The 22,132-nt window shown below is 52.3% G+C and overlaps 1 protein-coding gene across 1 annotated transcript in view; it reads right to left on the reverse strand.

The window, feature by feature from the left end:
* The window catches only part of SMAD6 (SMAD family member 6), a 73,889-nt gene extending 63,272 nt beyond the window's left edge, over positions 1–10,617 (reverse strand). The window contains exons 1-2 of the mRNA XM_049777901.1: positions 9,740–10,617; positions 2,016–2,072 (exon numbers count right to left, since the gene is read on the reverse strand). Coding sequence (XP_049633858.1) covers positions 2,016–2,072; positions 9,740–10,514 — 832 coding nt within the window. The 5' untranslated portion in view covers positions 10,515–10,617. The remainder of the gene's footprint in view (positions 1–2,015; positions 2,073–9,739) is intronic.
* Positions 10,618–22,132: the final 11,515 nt, after the last annotated feature.

Here is a 22,132-nt window from a genome sequence, read left to right on the forward strand (position 1 = left end):
ACAAAAAGCAAACCATACTCCTAGCGGATAAGCCATGGGAAAACAGAAGTGGCTATAATGTAGTTATTAGCAAATCAACCAAGTTATGAGAAACCCTAGACAAAGTCATTTTATTCTTTCTTTCTTTTTTTTTTTGTGGGTAGAAGAGACCCACACCAAGCAGTATTCAAGGCTTATTCCTGACTCTGCACATAGATCATTCCCAGTGGGCATCAGGGACCCTATACCCCATATAGGGTACATATCCTATACCCAGGTCAGCTGGGTTGTGCCCTTTCCACTGTACTATCTCTCTGAACCCCACTTCCTCTTCCTAGGCCACAGCTGTCTTGTTTGTAAAACCATCCAGGAGACCTGCTACTGAGTCATCCTTTACAGCTGAAAGCCATCCTGATGTTCCTAGGCTAAGCCACCCACATCCTTGGGCAACAAACCCTGACATTCTAACCATTCGCTCCAGTCACTGAGACTGAAGTTGGAGGGTCCTTTTCTCTGCCGGGAACTTCCAAGCCACTCCAGTAATTATGCTAACCTCAGAAATGCTGACACAGGCCTGAGGGAGGGGGCGCTGAGCTCCAGGGTTCCCACCTCCTCCTCAGTCTTAGTCCTCATCTAAGCATCTAACCTCCAAATGCTCTCCCCAACCCCTACAGAGCTAAAGAACATGCCTGAAAAAGCCAGACCAATAATACAGCAGGTAGGATGTTTGCCTTGCTCGCTGCCAACCTGGGTTCAACCACAGCATCCCTTATGGTCTCAAGCTCCTCTGAGAGAAAGTCCTGAGCACAGAGCCAGAAGTAACCCCGAGCCGTATCGGGTGTGACTCTCTCCCCACTTCCCCACAAAAAGAAAGTACCACATCCTTGAGATGGTCACACTTCAGGAGTGGGCTAGTTTCTGGTATAGGCATGGGGTAACTCTGTCCTGAGAGGTTCTGAGAGGTTCCAGGGTAATTGGGGACACTCTTCTTTCATGGAGAACAAGTAGGGGCACAGTCAGATTGCCTCAGATGGTGCCTGTGTGAGGAGGAGGCATTCCCAAACCCCAAACCGAACCCATCGATGGTCAGCTGGGGGGAAAGTGGGCATCTGAGTTCCACAGCAGCTGCCTGAGGCTCCTAGAACCAGTCAGGTCAGGCAACCAGTGGCCCCAAGGCTTTCTCCTGGGGAAAGCAGAGGCCAAGGGTACAAGGACCTGAATTTCCAAAACCCAATGAGGTCACCCCAATGTCTCCCCAGAACACATTCTGCCTGCAAGTCGGTCTTGTCTATGCCTTCACAAAGCATACGCTGGCGTTTGGCCATAACCGGAGCCTTCTACTCCCACACACAGGGTGCTTCTGCCTTGTTTTGTTTCGGGGCTCCACCCAGCTGTCCTCAGGGCTCACTTATAATTTTGCGTTCAGGAATCACCCTGGGCAGACTTGTGGGCCTGTATGAGATACTGGGGATGGAGCTTGGATGGGCAGCAAGCAAGGCAAATGCTTTACCCACTTACCTATTTCTCCAGCCCCACACAAGCTGTTTTTAAAGTCACATTCCACAATTGCTCTGCCCAAGTTGAAGTTCTGGGCTCCAAAAAGAGGAAGACAAATTCCTCCCTACATGGTTTTCATGCCCAACCCATTTTTCATGCTACTAATTAATATACACCAGGAGAACCTCCGATGGCTGGGAATGGGAGGAAGGGAGAGAAATACCAACTCATTTCCAACTTGCAGCGAGATGCTGAAGTTGAAATCCATTCATCTCTCACAGGCCCATGTCTGAAGGTCATTGAGAGGTTAATGATGAGCTAAGGAATTTCAAGATGTAAATAGAAGCTACAGAAGTAAATAGGCTGCTATAGCTGTTGGATCTGCTTTGGCCCAACAGCGGGTGTGTTTGTAAAATTTCACCCCATTTCAGAGGCACCCAAACAGCTTCCCTTCTTTCTTCTGCTGCATTGGGAGGCCACTGCACCAATGGGAATGGCCACCCCCAACCCCAGTCGGTGGGTAACAATGGCACACTTACCCAGTAGCTTGTACTCGTCACGGGGAGACAGCCGCGAGTAAGGGGGTGGCGGGGATTCTGAAAGACAGGAGATGCTGTGTCACTGCTGGGGTGAGAATTCACAGCCAGGACTTCAACATTTTCATGAGTGGTTCCTAAGGAACAAGTCCAGTGCCAGGGGACTCCCCTTTCTTTCCCTCCCACCCAGAGCGATACCCAGATCCACAACAGCAGTGGCCCATCGTGGTGCTTGGGGCTGGTGTTTCTGCCACTCTGGGCTATGTAACCTTGAGCAAGTCCCTTCATCTCTCCGAATCACTTAGAAATGTCTCATCAGACAATAATCAGAGACTTCGCAGGTTTGGCAGGAAGGTTAATTTGAAAAAAAGGCAAAGTCTAGGTGTTGCAAATACTTGGTAGAGCAGAAAAACTTTCATCAACAATTACTATTATTATTCTAACAAGAGAAAGGAGGGCCAAGGAGGTGAAGTCTTGAGTTCAGGTTGCCTGACACAACACAGGAAACTGCATTCCACTGGAAGCTGGGGTGTTTTGCAGCACCCCATTTTAGTATAAGGAAGTCCTTTGCAATATTTGAGATAAACTTATGCTAACAAATTCCATGTCTCAGTCCAGGCTCCGTAATGACGGCCTCGATGCTGAGCAATGTGCCATTAGGTGATTTCATCGCGGTGCAAATGTCCTAAAGTATAATTATGCAAACTCGGGGGGGGGGGGGGGTTGAGCCTGCTGTGGCTGCGCTCTGTGCTTGCACCTCTTGGGACCACCAAGCCCTCGGCTGGCCCTACATCACCGGCCATCAGAATGTGGTACGTGACCACATGGTGCTAAACTGGACCGGAAATGGGCATTCGAGGTTTTCTGTGCGAAATGTGGAAATCCTGTCCAGAACTGAGCCTGGCTATGCAGGGCCCAGACACAGAAGCTGGTTTCAGAACCAACATCCTTCCAGGCAGGGAGTAGGGTGAGCCTGCTTTGGAAACAGGAAGCCAAACCCAGCTAGGTGTCCTTAAAGCAAAGTCTTCCAGCTCTGCCTGGTCCCTCTTCAAGAAGGGAAGGGATGCAAGTATTGGCCTGGTACATTCCAGCTCTGGCCCTCTGGGAGTTCTTATTGTCTATGGTATTTTTCTTCTGGTTTCCTTTCATTTGCCTAAAATACTCCTCCTTAAAAACATATACTTTGTCTTCAGAAGGATTCCTTAGCCTCTTGCTTTGGGGAAGTAACAATTTGCTAAACTAAGTAACAATTTGCATGAATGAAATGACCCTTCATTTTCCGTAAATGAAACTAAGCACCATCAAATCGCAAACTAAAACAAACTCCGCAGTGGTCAGAAAGTGGTAATAACTATTATTAGGCAGGTATCAGTAATGACACAGGGTAATAAGCATTTTTCGCAATTAGAAGAAGGCACAATTAGTCGTAGGAGCACTTGTTTTGCTCTCTGCACCTAAAGCAGCTTTGCCTCTTCCTTACTGTGGTGATGGTGGTGGTGAGGGGATCCCAGAAATCCCTTCCACAAGGTGAAGGCCCTCCTCAAGTGGAGGAAGGAGAAAAACCTGGGAGTGATTGGGAATTCTGTGAAGGATGTGCAAATCACAAGAGCAGCCGCGGGAAGAGAAGAGTCTTTGTTGGGCTTCTCCTCATGTCCAGGATTTTCAAGTTCCTTCATCATATAGTCTAGTCTTTTGAGCACTAGGACAGAGTTCATCAAGTGGATTGAAGGCCTATGCCACACTTCTCAAGAAATAAGATGACTGTGTTTCCATTTTACAGATGACAAAACTGACTTGCCCACGGTGCCCCACAAACTGGGGCTGGGTTTGGGGGGGGGCCTAACTTTAGTCCTCACTCCAGTGAAAAGGCTGTCAGAGGGGACTCAAACTTAGTATATGCCTTCACCCCAGCATGGTGGAGTGAATCACATATCTAGCACATAGTACAGTGGAGGGAGCATTTGCATGTGCTGGCCCAGGCTGAATCCCCAGCACCACATAGGGTCCCCTGAGTGTCATCAGGAGGGAGCAAGGTAGAAGGGGTAGAGAATGAGGGGAAGGAATGAATGAGGGGGTAAGAGAGAGAGAAGGACAGAGACAGAGAGACAGCCAGATACCTGGATAATTAAAGTGACTCCCTCAGGGCCAGACAGGAACCAAGTCTCCTGACCCCCCCCCCCCAGCCTCTGCCCTTCCCACACCCCATTAACTTCTCAAAAAGCAGACAACCCAGGTTCTACAACATTCAGACAGGCCCTATAGGGAGGGGCCCAGGCTACAATGAATAGGAAGCTCTGGACCTCTGCCCCCACATCTAGCCCCTGAGTAAGGTTTAGCAGAGAGTGGGGGACTTGAACATTATAATCTATCCTGGGCCCATTCCTGAGAAAGTTCAGGAACTGCCTCTAGCAGTGGGAGGCTCCAGGGCCTGGAAAAAAGATGCCCACATTACCGGTGGCCATACCTGGGCACGGCATGGGGAGGGGGTTCCCAATGCCACTCATGAGAGAGAAGCAATGGAGAAACACCAAATATGTGTCTATTGCTAAGCCCGGTAGAGCCCAACACCAACCTGCCTTTTTGTTGTTTAAGCGAGTGATTCAGAGTTACTCTAGTAAAATATACAATTCAGTGCTTCTCAGTATATTCAGAGTCACCATCTAAGGACAGTCATTTCCATCATCCTTCCGGCCTCCAAGAAGCCCCATTAGCAGAGGAGGTCATGATCCCCAGAGCCCCCTCAGCTGACCTAGGGTGTCACTGAGCTGCTACTTCCTGTTCTGGACACTTCCCACAACCCATTCTTTTGACTCGGCTCTTCCAGGTCTCACAAAGGTTTCAGGGTTGGCTCCTGCTGTGGCCTTTATTATTCATTCTCCCTCCGGCCTCCAGACAGGCCAACTTCTAGGTCACCTAAAGGACCTGAGTGCCCCATTTCCTCCACCCTCAACTCTGCAAAGGCTGGGAGGGAATGACAGGTCAGCAGCACTCAGGTAGGACCGAGTGGGCAGAGTCAAAAGAGAAAGCACTGTCTGTGTTTTCTGTCTACTCCCCCACTTTAAAAGCAAATTCAGTTCCTGTAGAAGGTGGGTTCATCTAAGGGGCTCCCCAGGGAGAGAAGGCAGAGAACCCACCAGGGGCATGGCCAGGGGTAAGGATGAAACTCAGCCCTTCAGACCATAGACTCAGCCACTCCAGAACCTTAATCCCACAGGGAGAACTGACAGCCAGGCCTCAGGCCAGCCCCTTGGGAGCCTGTGGAGAATTTTGGGGGGGATCTAGACAATCTTCCAAACCCAGCAGAGTTCACAGCCTCCTCCAGGGCCAGCTCAAGTTTCCATTCGGGACAGTCCCTTCCACTCCCAACTTCGTGGCTCAGCGGGAGACTCCCACGGGAAGGGGAGAGGGTGGTGGGTGAGGAAGGGAGAATCCCAAGGGCCGGCCCCCCTGCCAACTGCTCGCTGAGGCCCAAACCCCAGGGTGGGAGAGGCTGAAAAGGAGCTCCTGGCACTTTAAGGCAGGCTGAGCTTAATTGCTCAGATTCCCCAGGCAGCCAGATAAACAGCGCAGCCGGCTGGCGCCAGCAAGAGGCAAACTGCACATTATCACCCCTTCCTCACCTCCGCAGAGGAGCAGGGGCTGGAGCGGCCGCCAGTGGGGCGGGCCGGGGCTTGGAAGCCCAACTTGAAATTGATCTCGTTTCAAAGGGATAATGCCAGGCCAAATAAAAGGAAAACTTTCTCGCCCGCTCTAATTCCTATAGTCCTGGCCTGGGAAGCCTGTTTTCCTAGGCGGTCTCGGTCTCTTCCAGCCATTGAGAAGCTCACTCGCATGCTCTCTCTAGCGCTCATTCTCTCTCCTCTTCTCTCTCCTCTCCTTCCTCTCCTCCATCTCTGTCTCTCTCTCTGTGTCTCTGTGTGTGTGTCTCTCTCTGTCTCAGTCTCTCTCTCCCTAGCACAATTTGGATAATAGTAATTTACTGAATATAATTATAGAAAAAAAAAAGTGGTGAAGCAAAGAGCAGGAGATTTATTCCAAAGTTAATGGATACTTTGAGGGAGAGAGGAGCTCTCTAAACACAGGTTAGAACTGTGATTAAAGTATTTCTCCACATTTCCGTCCACACAGGCAGGCACCCAGCTCAGAGAACCGGCTTTACCTGGGACACACAGACACAGAGGGGAGGGCGAAGGAGGGCCCCAGAGTCCCAAGGCAGTGGGGCCCTGAGCAGAAAGGCCCCCCGCTTTGAGACAAAACACCCGATGTGGGGAGGGTCCTGTCAGCTGTAATTTGCCTCAGTCTGAACCTCAGGGATCAGCAGCACATACGCCCCCATTTTCCGTCCCAGCCCGGAGAGGTCACTGCATGGCACTTGGGCTCCAAGGGAGACACTGGGATAACCAGTTTGTGTCTCTTCATTGTGTGCCTGGCTGGGGCATGTGCTGTCTATCTTCATCTGTCTGTCTGCCCCAGAATACATGACAGGGGACACTCCTTATCTCCTTATCGGGGTGCACACTGTTGAGCGCCAGCATCCGCCCGGCTTCAGGAACCAAGCTGACAAAGGCTAGGCAGCAGGAGTGGGGTGTAGTGGACAGCTGAAGATTCCCCTGATTCTCTGTCCCTATACCCAAGTTACAGGGGAGGGATGATGCAAAGAGTCTCCTGGACACTGTTCTGTGGCTCCAAGAGGAGCACCTCGTGTCTAAGGAAGAGGTCTGAGAGCAGATTTATCCTTTGAAAATGATGGATCAAGGGACTAAGAGGGGGGGGATGAGGAGTTAAGGACTGAGTGGAGTTCAATCCTCTACATCCCATATCCTCAAGGCCTGCTGGGAGTGATCCCTGAGCACTGCCAAGGATGTCCCCAAATGAACAAAAATTAAATGTGGAGATTCTAAAATTAGATGTGATTTCTCCAGTCACTAACACTACAGATGACTGAAGAATGGAAGTTACTAGTCCAAGGTCAAGATGTCTTGGACAGCCAGGAAGAGATATACAGTGGTCGCCACCCCTAGCTGTGCAAGCCCCATTCAAACCAACAGCAAGCTGCCTTCCAGCTCAAAGACTAGGGACAGGGCTGGGCAGTTGCATGGACCTCAACTTTTCCCCCTGCCCTGCCCCACACCTGAGCTTGTCTCACACATACCTAACTGACTCTCAGCTAGGCCTCTCCTCCCCTCAGCATCCATCATTCCTAATCCATCCTCCAAGTCCTGCTAGGAAGCTCCCAAGGGCAATTCTGTTGTCCTCACAAGGCTGGGTCTGATCAGATCTCACCCTGGACCTTCTGCCCTCCCAACCCCTATTTCCCCCAAATGAGGTTTTGAAAGAGCTTGGAATGGGCCTGGAGAGATAGCACAGCGGCGTTTGCCTTGCAAGCAACCGATCCAGGACCAAAGGTGGTTGGTTCGAATCCCGGTGTCCCATAGGGTCCCCCGTGCCTGCCAGGAGCTATTTCTGAGCAGACAGCCAGGAGGAACCCCTGAGCATCGTTGGGTGTGGCCCAAAAACCAAAAAAATAAAAAATAAAAAAATAAAGAGCTTGGAACCTGCTCATACTCTTGCCACCACAGCACCCAGCTGAGGAAGTGTTCAATAAATACTTGCTGATGGAACCGGGAGGAAGAAAATCCAGGTCAGGGCTGTCCAAAAAGGGCAGCATAAACTCAACAACAAGCTCTCGCTACAAAGGTGATGGGATAAGTTGGTCCCAAAGCATGTTTGTTCTCTGGAAGCAGGAGGAATGAGGGACAACAGAGGGTAGAACACAGCTTTTAGTGGAGTAGGAAAAGGAACACTGCCAGCCCAGGTCCTCCCTAGTCCAATAGTCTCAAACCCCAACAATCCACCCCAGCAGAATCTCTAGTGGCATCTAAGATGCACCCCTCCCTAAGATGTTACAGGCTACAACGTGTGATGGGGAATAAGGGGTGTCTGCAAGCCACGCTCAGGTAAGCATGAGTGAGTGGGGAGTGGTGTGTGTGTGTGTGTGTGTGTGTGTGTGTGTGTGTGTGTGTGTGTGTGTGTGTGTGTGTGTGAAATCCCAGGAAGAGGACAAAGAAGGGGGCACTTCTCACAAGTCATGTTGTATCAGTCTTCCTCATCTACTCACAGATACCTATGCCTCCAAGATCCTCCAGAGAAAGACTTGGATACAGAAGAAGACTGAGATGATAGAGTGAGAGTGAGGATGATGGAGAGAAAGAATGAGAGGGAGGATGAAGCAAAGATGCGAGAGCAAGGATGGCAGAAATGAGAGGGAGGATGCTGGACAGTGAATAATATAAAAGTGAGCATGATGGAAAAGGAGCATGAAGATGATGGAGAGAGAACATGAGCGAGCGGAGAGAATATATGTGGCGAGCAGAGCCAGTGGCACACAGCGGGAGGCTGGGCACAATCAGAGAGAGCAAAAGGGTGTTCTAACTCTGCTCCAAGTGTAAAAAGGGTGGTTGGTAACTTCGCAAAAGTTCTGCTCCAGTTTCTAAAGGACCCAGGGGAGGGGGGACTCAGAACCACCGCCACAGTGGCCCAGTATGGTCTGGCGCCATTACACACTGACAGAAGCAGCACACAAACGCTTCCTCTGGGCCTGGGCACGGACTGGGGGCATGTGCACGGATAGTGGGGTCTCTGGCTTCCCTTAGGCGTGCCTCTCCCCCCTGCACTGCCCTGTCCCCCTGCGGCTGGGGTTACACTGCGTCCTGCCCAGCCAAGGGTCGCATGCACTGGGGTCTCTGGCTTCCCTTAGGCGTGCCTCTCCCCCCTGCACTGCCCTGTCCCCCTGCGTCCTGCCCAGCCAAGGGTTGCATGGTCAACTCAGTGCACAGAATCTGGGGTCTCTGGCTTCCCTTAGGCGTGCCTCTCCCCCCTGCACTGCCCTGTCCCCCTGCGGCTGGGGCTACACTGCATCCTGCCCAGCCAAAGGTCGCATGTACTGGGGTCTCTGGCTTCCCTTAGGCGTGCCTCTCCCCCCTGCACTGCCCTGTCCCCCTGCGTCCTGCCCAGCCAAGGGTCGCATGCTCAGCTCAGTGCACGGACACTGGGGGTCTCTGGCTCCCCTTCGGCGTGCCTCTCCCCCCTGCACTGCCCTGTCCCCCTGCGGCTGGGGCTACACTGCGTCCTGCCCAGCCAAGGGTCGGATGTACTGGGGTCTCTGGCTTCCCTTAGGCGTGCCTCTCCCCCCTGCGCTGCCCTGTCCCCCTGCGGCTGGGGTTACACTGCGTCCTGCCCAGCCAAGGGTCGCATGTACTGGGGTCTCTGGCTTCCCTTAGGCGTGCCTCTCTCCCCTGCACTGCCCTGTCCCCCTGCGTCCTGCCCAACCAAGGGTCGCATGGTCAGCTCAGTGCACTGATACTGGGGTCTCTGGCTCCCCTTAGGCGTGCCTCTCCCCCCTACACTGCCCTGTCCCCCTGCGGCTGGGGCTACACTGCGTCCTGCCCAGCCAAGGGTCGCATGTACTGGGGTCTCTGGCTCCCCTTAGGCGTGCCTCTCCCCCCTGCACTGCCCTGTCCCCCTGCGGCTGGGGTTACACTGCGTCCTGCCCAGCCAAGGGTCGCATGTACTGGGGTCTCTGGCTTCCTTTAGGCGTGCCTCTCCCCCCATGCACTGCCCTGTCCCCCTGCGGCTGGGGTTACACTGCGTCCTGCCCAGCCAGCCAAGGGTCGCATGGTCAGCTCAGCTCCCCTCTCCCCGCCGGCCAGGGGGGCGCGCTCGCTCACCTGGCCCGCAGAGCCGGCTGAAGTGGTAGGGGTTGCAGCACACGGTGGGGCCGTCGGCGGCGGCGGCGAAGCTGTGGCAGCCGCACAGGGGCTTGAGCTCCACGGCGTGCTGCAGGTCGGGCCAGCGGAAGAGGCGGCCGAGGAGCAGCTGCGGCGGCGCGGGCTGGCCGCCCAGGCGGAGGTCGGCGCGCGGCACCAGCACGCAGCCGCCCGGCACGCCGCCGCGGGACTCCACCGCCTCGAGCAGCGTGTCCAGGGCGCGCTCCTTGAGCCGCTTGAGCAGCGAGTACGTGACCGTCTTGAGCTCCTGCTCCAGCAGCAGCAGGCGCGAGCTGCGCCCGGCGGGGGCCGCGGACTCCGGGGCCGGCCCGGCCGGAGGGTCACCGGCGGCGCTGGCGCTGCTGCAGGCGGCGTCGCGCTCGGCGAAGACGCAGCAAGTCACCGTCTCGCAGTCGCTCTCGGGCAGCCGGTCCGGGCGCCCCGGCTCGGTGGCCACGTCCCGCGGGGCGCTGCGGGGCTCCGGCTCGGGAACGGGCCTCGCGGGGCCGGCGCCCGCCCGTCGGCGCCGCGCGGCGCCCCGCTGTCCAGGCGCGTCGCGGGGCCGACGCGCGGCTACCGGGCGGCCGTCGAGGGGGCCGCAGCCTCCGTCTCGCGCCCACGCGCCGGGCTCCGCTCGGCCGCCCCAGCTCGCATCCTCGCCGCCTTCCTCCCGGTCGGGCACCACTCGACTGCGCCAAAGTCGCCGCACCAGCCCCGAGCGTTTGGACCTGAACATACGACAGCTGATGCCCTGGGGCGCCGGGGGTGGACAGGGCAGGGCAAGGCAAGGCCGCGCTCTCGGGTTACCGGGGGTCCGCGTCCTCAGCGCGGCGCGGGCCGCAGCCCCGCATGCAGAAGCTCCGCCGCCGCCGGGCGCCCTGGAGCTCTCCGCGCGCAGCCTGCCGTCGGAGGGGCGCCGCGGGCCGGCCACATGAGGGAGGCTCGGACGGGACGGGACGGGGCGGGGCGGCCCGGCGGCTACATGGAGCCCCGCGACCCCGCGGCTTCAGCAAGGGCCGCGCCAGCGCTCGGCGTCGGCGGGGATCGCCGCCGCGGTGCGCCCCGCATGGGCCGCCGGCGGGCGAGAGGCTTCTTCAAAAGTGGCGCGGCGGCTCCATGAGCGACACAAGCAAGCACAAAGCGCCCGACTGGGATCCGGAGAAGGAAGAAAGGAAGAAAGGAAGCAAGGAAGGAAGGAAGGAAGGAAGGAAGGAAGGAAGGAAGGAAGGAAGGAAGGAAGGAAGGAAGGAAGGAAGGAAGGAAGGAATGCGAGCAAGGCAGCTCGACCCCCGACCGTCCGACAGACGCTCAGGCCAGCGCCTAAACGGACAACTGTATGGGCAGTTCTCCCCGCGGGATCCGAATGGCCTGCGGCGGCTCAGTCCCTGCGAAAAGGAGAGAATGGGGTGGGAGAGGAAAAAGCAAAGAAAAGCAAAGCCAAGCGAAACCAAAAAGCCTGGAATCGCACGCACGGAAAGGCCAGCTCCGTCTCGGGTCCCTGCTGCAAGCACTTGGAGTTTCTCTGTCTCTCTGTGTCTCTCTCCAGAACGCGGGTGTCAACGCGTGAGTGGCCACTGGGCAGCTTCCAGGGAGCTGCTGGGGATCTTTAGAGACCACTGCGGTCCCCCCAGGGCGGAGGTCGCAGCCCGCCCCGCGCCTTGCAGGGACGCCCCGGAGGGCCTTGGCGGCGGCGGAGGTCGCCCCTTTCCCCCCGCTGGCCCCGCGATCGCGGTCCCGGCGAGGTCCGGCGAGGCAGCGCCCGGCGACTCCGGCTCCGGCTCTCGGCGCGGCTCCTTCGCTCGCTCCCCCACTCGGCTCGCTCTCTCGCTCTCTCTCTCTCCCCTCTTTTTTGTTCTCCTCAAACGCACACGGAGGCCCCCGAAGGAGCGCCGCGGAGTCATTGGCTGCCTCCCATCATATGCCAGTCTAGACACTTTGGCGGCTCCGCGGCGCTGATTGTTGCGCAAACAAGGTTTCAAGTTTCTGAACTCTTAAAGGAGAACGCGTCCCTTTGCACAGCCCGCGGCTCCGAGGGGGCCCCGCCGCCGCTCTTGGGGCGGGCCGAGTCCCGGCCCCCACGCCCCATGGCCCCACGCCCCACGCCGGGCCCGCACCCCCGCCCCGGCCTGACAGCGCCCACGGCGCGCCCTGGGCACCGATGCGCAAAGCAACACGCGCGCGCGCGCACAGACACACACAGTGGGCACGGACCGCGGGCGGGTGGGCGCCGGGCCTAGGTGGACCGGCCGAGACTCGGGTGCCAACGGGGCGCCCCGCTCTGCCTCTCCCGGTCTGGTGGGTGCAGCGACTCACAAACCTTGTTGCATTTGAGATCTGATCCAAACTGCCTACCCAAGGAGGACTTAACAAAATTGCATGTGCGTGCGTGCGTGCGTGCGTGTGTGTGTGTGTGTGTGTGTGTGTGTGTGTGTGTGTGTGCCTTCCCCCGGGGGGACTTGAGGATCTGGGGGTGTAGGGGAGAGAGAAGGCGAAGTCCTGGGGAAGAGCAGGATCTTACATAATGGTGCATACCATTTCTGCATACCCCATGCACAGAATTCCAGGAGCATTTCCTCCTGCTGCAGCAGCGGGGAGACGGGGGTCTGTCTGCAAGCTTGCATGCTTTGGGTCACTTTGCAGGACTTGGGGGTGCAGGCGGGAAGTTCCTTCTCTTTAAGAGTTTTCTCTCTCTTTCTTTCTCCTCTCTCTCTCTCTGCCCCTCACCCAGAATCTGGGTGCTTCTTCCTCCCCATTCCTCCCCAAAGCATTCTCCAACAGCAGGAAAAGTGGCACGGGGTTGGGTAGGTGGTTTTTTTTTTTCTTCTTCTTCTTCTTCTTCTTTCTCCCCTCCCCACGGGACGTTTCAGCACCAAACCGCGAGTGGACCGCGCGGACCCCAGTGGGTACTGGCCAGCCGGCGCGGGAAGGCAAGAGTTAAGGCCGGTCGCTCCTGCCCCTGGAGCCGGCGCGGCGGGGTACCTCCTCGGGCGCGCTCGCTCGCTCGTCCGAGGGTGGCAAAAGTTCAAGCTTGTAAAGTCGGGATTGGTCCCGCGCGGAGGGGAAAAGGCCTGGCCCCCTCGGCCCCCCCGGGCGCGGCGTCGATTGGCCGGGGCGCGGGGCGGACACCGCCTTCTCCCCGCGCCGCCACGCCTCCCCCGGGGCGCCACACCCCCTTCCGGGCAGGACGGGCCCTGCTGAATGAAAGAGAGCCCGCCGCTTCCATGGGCCTGGGCGCGCCGCTGTCCCCGGGGTGCCCGCGTGCGCCCGGCCGGGGCCAGGCTGGCCCGGGTGGTCTGCGCTATGAGTGCGCTCGAGAACTGGCTGTCTGGGAGCTCCGGGCTTCACGTTGAAGGACTCCAGAGAATCCTAGCCGAGCCCTATATACATACCTGGGCCAAGAGCTTTCTTATTGGGGGGCCACCCCTTCCTCATGTGCTCTGACGGGGCCCCTTCGTTTCGGGCTTGGAAACCAGGTGGATGGATGGTGATGCCCGGCCCCCCGCTGAGGCCGGAGGGGATGGTGTGGTGTGACAGGCACAGATCGCCAAAGGATGGGATGGATTTTTCGGATTTTTTGGGGGGGGGATGTTTTTCTCCCCAAATTTTCCAATACAGAGCAGATTCCAACCCACCCACCCACCCACCCACCACCACCACCACCACCACCACTCCAGTATTTCTTCAGGATATTTGCGGGGTTGACTGTGGATTACAATAATGATAGCTTATGTTGAGGCCTCCTTACCTTGGACCAGGCATTATACCTGGCATTACAAGGATTAGTCATGGACTGCCCACAACCATGTCGATGGGCTTTTTTTTTTTTTTATCTGCATTTTACAGCAGGAAACGGAGGCACCCGAAACTCGGGCCATTTAGTGTAGCACTAAGACAGAGCCACCGTGGAAAGTGAAAATGTGCCCAAACAGAAGAGGAGTGCATACTAGCTACCCACTGTCAACCCCCACCCCCCTAAAAAGCTGGAAAATAGTATATGGGTCTGTTTTCTGGGCAGTAACCTTCAAAATGTGGCGTTGAATCTGCTGAATCAGTTTAACCCAGGGAAGCTCAGACTCCATGATAATTATCACCGAGGATTAACGAATGAGGGCACTGAAGACTTGAAGGCATTAAGACACTTCCTGGTAGGGGCTAGAGTAATAGTATAGAGGGAACTCCAGTGATCCTCCTGAGCCCTACTGGGGGCCATGCCTGAGCACAGAGGCAGGAATAGCCCCGAGAACCTGGGTGTGTCCCCATCTTCCCCAAAAGAAACTTGTCCCAGTAGCTGGAGGCAGAATTTTAACCTAGTCACTTTGCCTAGAGAAGAGACTGGAGATGGGGGACACTACAGGACTTCCGCAATACTCAATATCCATCCCCAAAGGTCAATGTGCAGCCCGCACCTTCCCTCCCTGCCCTGTTCCCTCTGGAAGTAAATAGGCACCTTTCTGCAAAGGAGAACCCCCTGGGGAGGGTCAGCTGTGATTCCCATCCCTGAGACTTCAAATCCAGGACATGCTGGAGCCCTAAATTATCTAAGCAAGAACCAAACAAAGATTATCTGTGGGTCTTGCCCCGCCAGAGGAGTAGCACTGGAGGACAGAGACAGAGCTATGCCAGTTGAGAGATGCCTAAAGAACAATGAATCTAGAAATGAATACAATTGGCAGGAATTTTGCCTTGCATAAAGCTGACCAGGTTCAATCCCTGGTATCCCTTAGGGTCCCTGAGCCCCACCATGAAGGATCCTGAGTGCACAGTCAGATAGGCAAATCTCAAAGGTGGAAACTGAATCTCAAAAAGACCCAGCATCGGGGCCGGGCGGCGGCGCTGGAGGTAAGGTGCCTGCCTTGCCTGCGCTAGCCTAGGACGGACCGCGGTTCGATCCCCCGGCGTCCCATATGGTCCCCCAAGAAGCCAGGAGTAACTTCTGAGTGCATAGCCAGGAGTAACCCCTGAGCGTCACAGGATGTGGCCCAAAAACCAAAAAAAAAAAAAAGACCCAGCATCATGGCTACAGGAAGACTGGAGATATCATCAACAAGAGAAAGGTGGGGACAGTAAAGGCCATTATCCTTGGTTCCCCAGGGCCCTCACAGCCCAGTAACCTACTGTGTAGTCATTAGGATCTCTAGTGAATGGGGCCTGGTGACAGCTAAGTGTATGCCACCTTCCAACTTGTGGACTGGTTGGGAGATGTTTGTGGAATGCTATGACAAATGAAAATCATTATTGATAATTAATATATATACATATACATATATATATTGCTGGAAAAACAACTCAAAGACTGGAGCACATGCTTTGTGTGAGGGTCTCTTGGTTATCTCTGGAATGCATGTACCCTGGGCTCTGGGATTAAAACTCAGAACAAATGTACAGTGACGTCCCCAAATAAGTAACCATATTCCTTCATTTTGTGTATTAGAATTTATTCATTCCTGGAGGGCACATTTGGTGGTTCTTAGGGCTTACTCTTGGCAGTATGTTTTGTGGTCATTACTAATGGGGCTCAGGGGACCATACAGCATGCCAGGGATTGGACACGGGTCTACTGCTTGCAAGGCAAATGTCCTCCCAACTGTACTATCTCTCTATCCCATTGTCCTGTGTATTTGCTTTTAAGTCTAATATTACAGGACTGGGAAACTAGTATCAGCCTTGTATATGGCTGATACTCAGTAAAGTCCCCTGCATCACACATGGTTCCCCAAACACTCTATGAGAAATCCCTGAGCACAGAGATGGGAGTATCTTCCAAACACCATCAAGAATGTTCCAAGCTCTCCCCCAAGATGTAATAAAACTGAGTGAAAACTTTACCCAGGCAGTGCAAGGGGTGGGGGCATGTGGTACCAGGATTGAATCCAGGCCTCCTTACAAGCCAAGCCTGTGCTCAGCCTGTTGAATCGTTGTCCCTCTGGTCCAGAGTCTCCATTCCTGCCTCTGAAGAGCAGATTTAGGAGTAGCTTCTCCACCTTGTTGGAGAAGGCACTTGATGAGATGCTGAATCTTATCCCTTGATATAAGGTCTAACGAGGTCTGTGAGGGCCTGAACTCAGTTGGCTCTGACTTCCCTTTATTACTTTCTCAGTGATTTGCACATTGGTGCTAGAGATCGCATGCATGTGACATGGAAGGCAATGCTGAGGATAGGACTTGACCCCTTGTGTTGTGTCATGAGTCAACTCCAATTTCTTTAGCTATTTCTTGTGTTACATACATCACAAAGTTTTTGGGGAAACCAGAAGAACAACCCTGCAGACCATGTTCAAAATCATTGTGTTACACTGCCTTTCAGAGAAGAAGCCTCAGTTTCTAGGGGGGTGTTGGAGAGGAGGAAGGCTAGGTCCCCACTCCTGCTCCTTGACTAGCATGCAGCCTAGTCCAGAATAGTCTGCACACCATGTTCATTGAGCACTGCTAGGAGTGACCCCTGAGCACTGCTGGGTGGGGCAAACTATAAATGAACAACTAAATCTCCAGAGCCTAGGGATTGGCTCATGACACAATACAAGGGTCAAATCCTATCCCCAGCACTGCCCTACCTGTCACGTGATCTCTGCGGCCCGGAGGAAGGTGGAGGCGGAGAAGCTACTCCTAAATCTGCTCTTCAGAGGCAGGAATGGAGATTCCGGATCAGAGGGACAATGATTCAACAGGCTGAGCACAGACTTGGCTTGTGGGAGGCCTGGACTCAATCCCTGGCACCACATACCCCACCCCTTGCAAGGCCAGGAGTGACCCCAAACACAGAACAAATCAGAGCCCTTTGAGCGCCATCAAAAAAAGAAATGGGAATGTGACCACATAGAAAATAGGAGACAGATTTGGATCGTGAACCCAGCATCACTTGAAGCAGGTATTCACCATCTTTTGTTTTTGTTTCGGGCCCACACTTGGTAGTACTTGGGGCCTACTCCTGGTTCTGCACTCTAGCAGCAGTTGCAAGGACTATAGGGGATGTCGGAGATAGAAGTGAGGTTGGGCAAGAGCCTTACCCACTGTACAATACTTCTTTTAATCTTTATTTAAACATCTTGATTACAAATATGATTGTAGTTGGGTTTCAGTCATGTAAAGAACACCCCCCTTCACCAAAGCAACATTCCCATCACCAAGTCCCAAATCTCCCTCCTCCCACCCCACACCCACCCTAGACAGGATTTCTACTTCCCTCATTTATTCATTTGTTATGATAGTTCTCAGTGTAGTTATTTCTCTAACTTCATTCACCACTCTTTGTAGTGAGCTTCACGTCGTAAGCTGGACCTTCCAGCCCTCCTCTTTTTGTCTCTGAGGATTATTGCAAAAATATCTTTTATTTTTCTTAAAAACCCATAGATGAGGGAGACTATTCTGTGTCTATCTCTCTCTAACTTACTTCACTCAGCATAATAGATTCCATGTATATCCATGTATAGGAAAATTTCATAACTTCATCTCTCCTGACGGCTGCATAGTATTCCATTGTGTATGTATACCACAGTTTTTTTTAGCATTCATCTGCTGAAGGGCATCTTGGTTGTTTCCAGAGTCTGGCTATTGTAAATAGTGCTGCAATGAATATAGGTATGAGGAAGGAATTGTTGTATTGTATTTTTGTGTTCCTAGGGTATATCCTTAGGAGTGGTATAGCTAGATCATATGGGAGCTCAATTTCCAGTTTTTGGAGAAATCTCCATATCACTTTTCATAAAGGTTGGACTAGATGGCATTCCTACCAGCAGTGAATAAGAGTTCCTTTCTCTCCACATCCCCTGCAGCACTGATTGTTCTCATTCTTTGTGATGGGTACCATTCTCTGTGGTGTGAGATGGCACCTCATAGTTGTTTTTATTTGCATCTCCCTGATGATTAGTGACCTGGAGCATTTTTTCATGTGCCTTTTGGTCATTTGTATTTCTTCTTTGCCAAAGTGTCTCTTCATTTCTTTTCCCCATTTTTTGATGAGATTAGATTTTTTTTCTTGTAAAGTTCTGTCAGTGCCTTGTATATTTTGGATATTAGCCCCCTTATCTGATGGGTATTGGGTGAATAGTTTCTCTCACTCAGTGGGTGGCTCTTGTATCCTGGGCACTATTTTCTTCGAGGTGCAGAAGCTTCTCAGCTTAATATATTCCCATCTGTTTATCTCTGCTTCCTCTTGTTTGGAGAGTGCTGTTTCATTCTTAAAGATACCGTTAGTCTCAGTGTCAGAGTGTTTTACTTACGTGTTGTTCTATATACCCTATGGTATCAGTTCTGATATTGAGGTCTTTAATCCATTTGGATTTTACCTTCATACATGATGTTAGCTGGGGGTCTAAGTTCAATTTTTTGCAAGTGGCTAGCCAGTTGTGCCAACACCACTTATTGAAGAGGTTTTCCTTGCTCCATTTAGGATTTCTTGCTCCTTTATCAAAAATTAGGTGATTGTATGTCTGGGGAACGTTCTCTGAGTACTCAAGCCTGTTCCACTGATCTGAGGGTCTGTCTTTATTCCAATACCATGCTGTTTTGATAACTATTGCTTTGTAATATGATACTTCTGACCCCAGTATTCATCTTCTTAATGTCCTTTGTCTTTCGGAAATTTTCATTAATTAGAAAGAGACCAGGCAAAAAAGAGAGAACAGGGAAGGTGTTTGGGCAGAGTGATAGTGCAGTGGGTAGTTTGTTTGCCTTGGAAGCAGCCAATCCAGACTTGATCTCCAGCAGTACATATAGTCCCCTGCATACCACCAGAAATGATACCTGAGTGCAGAGTCAGGAGTAAACCCTGGGTATTAGTAGATGTGACCCAAAAACAAAATGGAGGTAGGGCCATTGATGAGGACAGGAGGGAGTCTGGGCCATTTTCTCTGTGGATAGACTGGCTTATGCTGACCCACTTCACAGAAGTTTGATGTCTGCATATCCAAGATTGTTTACTGTTTTAGGAAGAGCCACAAAAAGCCTAAATAAGTAGCACTGTCAGCCCTTTGGGAAGGAAAAATCTACTTGGCCAGCATTGGGGCCTGCAGATGAGGAACAGAGATACCCCGCGATGCAGTCGAGCCTCCTAATGTTCTGAAAAATGCCATGGACCTCTCCTCTCTCCCCAAATAACACACACCTAGGTAGGACTTTGTGTACCTCATTCTACCCAAGCATGCTGAGTGCTCTTGGGTGCCAGGCTATGTTCTAAGTGCTGAGGATCTTCCAGGCAAAACCCAGAGATTTTAGTCTTTAGGGAGGACAAATAGACCACACACACACACACACACACACACACACACACACACACACACACAATCAGGTATATGTTATCCTGAAAAGCAAAGTTTCCACCATAAAAACAAAGCATAGAAGAGGCAAGAGGTGATGGGGAAAGATTCCCTGAATGAAGTGACAGTGAACTAAAGACTTTTTGTTGGGGGGGGGGGGGTGAGGCAGGGACATACCCAGTGACACTCAGGTTACTCTTGGCTGTGTGCTCAGAAATCCCTCCAAGCAGTGTTGGCGGGGATGTGGAGAGAAAGGAACTCTTATCCACTGCTGGTGGGAATGCCATCTAGTTCAACCTTTATGGAAAGCAATATGGAGATTCCTCCAAAAATCGAGCTCCCATACGATCCAGCTATACCACTCCTAGGAATATACCCTAGAAACACAAAAATACAGTACAAAAATCCCTTCCTTACACTTATATTCATTGCAGCACTATTTACCATAGCAAGACTCTGGAAACAGCCAAGATACCCTTCAACAGATGAATGGCTAAAGAAACTGTAGTACATATACACAATGGAATATTATGCAGTTGTCAGGAGAGATGAAGTCATGAAATTTTCCTATACATGGATGTACATGGAATCTATTATGCTGAGTGAAATAAGTCAGAGACAGAGAGAAAGATGCAGAATGGTCTCACTCATCTATGGGTTTTAAGAAAAATGAAAGACATTCTTGCAATAATAACTTTCAGACACAAAAGAGAAAAGAGCTGGAAGTTACAGCTCACCTCATGAAGCTCACCCACAAACAGGGATGAGTTTAGTTAGAGAAATAACTACGTTTTGAACTATCCTAATAATAAGAATGTAATGTAATGAGGGAAATAGAAAGCCTGTCTAGAGTACAGGCAGGGGTAGGGTGGGGAGGAGGGAGATTTGGGACATTGGTGATGGGAATGTTGCACTGGTGATGGGTGGTGTTCTTTACATGACTGAAATCCAAACACAATCATGTATGTAATAAAGTTGTTTAAATTAAAAAATTAAAAAAAAAGAAATTCCTCCTGGCTTGGGAGACCATATGGGATGCCGGGGGATCGAACCGCGGTCCGTCCTGGGTCAGCCCCGTGTAAGGCAAACATAGTACCGCTGCGCCATGTCCCTGGTCCTTGGACTTTTGATGGAGGAGCTGTGGCACTACTGGAGGAAGAATGTTCCAGGCACGGAGAACAGTAAGTGCAAGAGTTCTGAGATGAGAATATGTCTGGAAAGTTCGGGGGATATCCAAAAGGTAATGGAGTGGAAGAAAAATATCTGGGGTAGTGGTTGCATCTTTTGGGCTTGGGCAATGTCTGGATATGAGTTTCTGAGAAGGGCACAATCAAGAACTGCCATCCTGGTCTGACTGGCTCCCTCTAGCGGCCATGAGAAGGAGAGCCTGGGAGGAGATACTGAGTTCTTGAGAGGTGAATGGGACTAAACTGATGGGGACATGCCTAAACCTAGCACTCACCGGCCTTGCCCACCCCCCCGACAGTGTAAGAAACCCTCTCACACCTGTCGATGCTCATTACTCTTAGGTTTACACCTGACTCACTACTTTCAACGATAATAGCCAGACATAAAATCAACAGATGTGCCTGTCCCACATGGATCAACACACAAATCCCATTTCTCTGAGCATCCCCCAAAATTCTCCTAGGGAGCCAGCCACCTTGACACCTGCAGTGTTGGTTACACAATTCACTGAAGCCCCTTCTTCGTCTTTGGGTGCCTTGCATTTTGGCCACTTTTTCTCAGGGAAAAGAATGACTGTCTAATACCATCTATAATTTAGGGACTCACTATGTGTTGACCTTCCTCTCACCCCTCCCAGCCCCCTAAGCACTAGTCACCATTCCCTCTTCAATCCAGCAGACAAAGGTTCAAAGCTGGTTCTGCTACATTTCAGCAATGGTGTGTCCTTAGGCAAACTCCCTTAACTTCCTCCAACAGCCCCTAATAGGATGCTATTATTTTTTTTTCTCCCACCTTAGAGAAAACAGGGGTGGTGGGGGCTGAGACTTAGCTACAATCATGCTATCGGAGGGCTTTTCTGCAGATGAAAAGTCTTAGCACAGTGCCCAGTTTCTCTCCAAAGAGTTCAAAAAAAGAAGTGTGATTTTCAAATCCTGTCCTGGCTAACTCTCACTAGACTCCATCTTGTTTGTAGAAAGGACCTAGAGTGCTGAGGTCTGTCAATGGAAGTGGGGTCCGCAAAATTTCTCATCAAGGGTGTATGGGGAACCAGGTGAAAGCCTCCACCCTATGTCCCTGTTAGTGGGTGAGGGTCCATGGAGAGGAAAGCAGGATGTTATTCCCAGGTTCAAAGTGCCAGAGGGAGGAAGGCTATGTGATTTCCAAATTTCCTGATCTCCTAGCCCCAGATTCCTCAAAGGTTAAGACTCCTCCCTGTAATGGACAGAAGGTAAGCCACAGCACTGGGCTCTGGCTCCTGAAGCTGGCCTTGGTCACACGATCCATCTCCCCTGAGTTTCCCCCATTAGCAGATAGGATAGCTGGAATGTTTATGTACAAAGCACAATTTCACTCTATGGAACCTGAGAATCTTAGAAGAGCTTTAGTCTCCTTTAATCCTACAAATTATGTGGCAGCATTGAAGTAAAAAAAAAAAAATAAGGGAGTGGGGCAGGAGTGATAGTACAGTGGGTAGGGTACTTGCATTGCACACCTTCTGACCTGGGTTCAAACCCTGGTACACCATATGGTCCCCTGAGTTCACTATGAGATTCCTGAGCACAGAACCAGGAGTTCTGAGCACTGCTGGATGTGGGTACCCCGCTTCCCAAAAATAATAGAGGCATAGCATGATCAGATTGGTCAATAAAATTTTTTTATTTGTTTTTGTATTGGGCCAATACCCGAGTGACAACTCATAGGTCTGTACTGAGGGGTCATTCCCATTAGGGCTAATAAGCAAATTAACCTTTGAGCTCTCTCCCAGGCCCTCCAATATTTATTTATTATTGTTGGGGGAAGATGGTGGTCCATACCAGGGAGTCCTTCTGGTCCTGTACTCAGGTGCCCAAAAGTGCTCATATGCAGATTGAATGTCAGCCATGTGTAAGGTAAACTCCTCCACCCTTGTCCTATT

The sequence above is a fragment of the Suncus etruscus genome, chromosome 1 (assembly GCF_024139225.1).
Source record: "Suncus etruscus isolate mSunEtr1 chromosome 1, mSunEtr1.pri.cur, whole genome shotgun sequence".
In the NCBI taxonomy this organism is placed as follows: Eukaryota; Metazoa; Chordata; class Mammalia; order Eulipotyphla; family Soricidae; genus Suncus; species Suncus etruscus.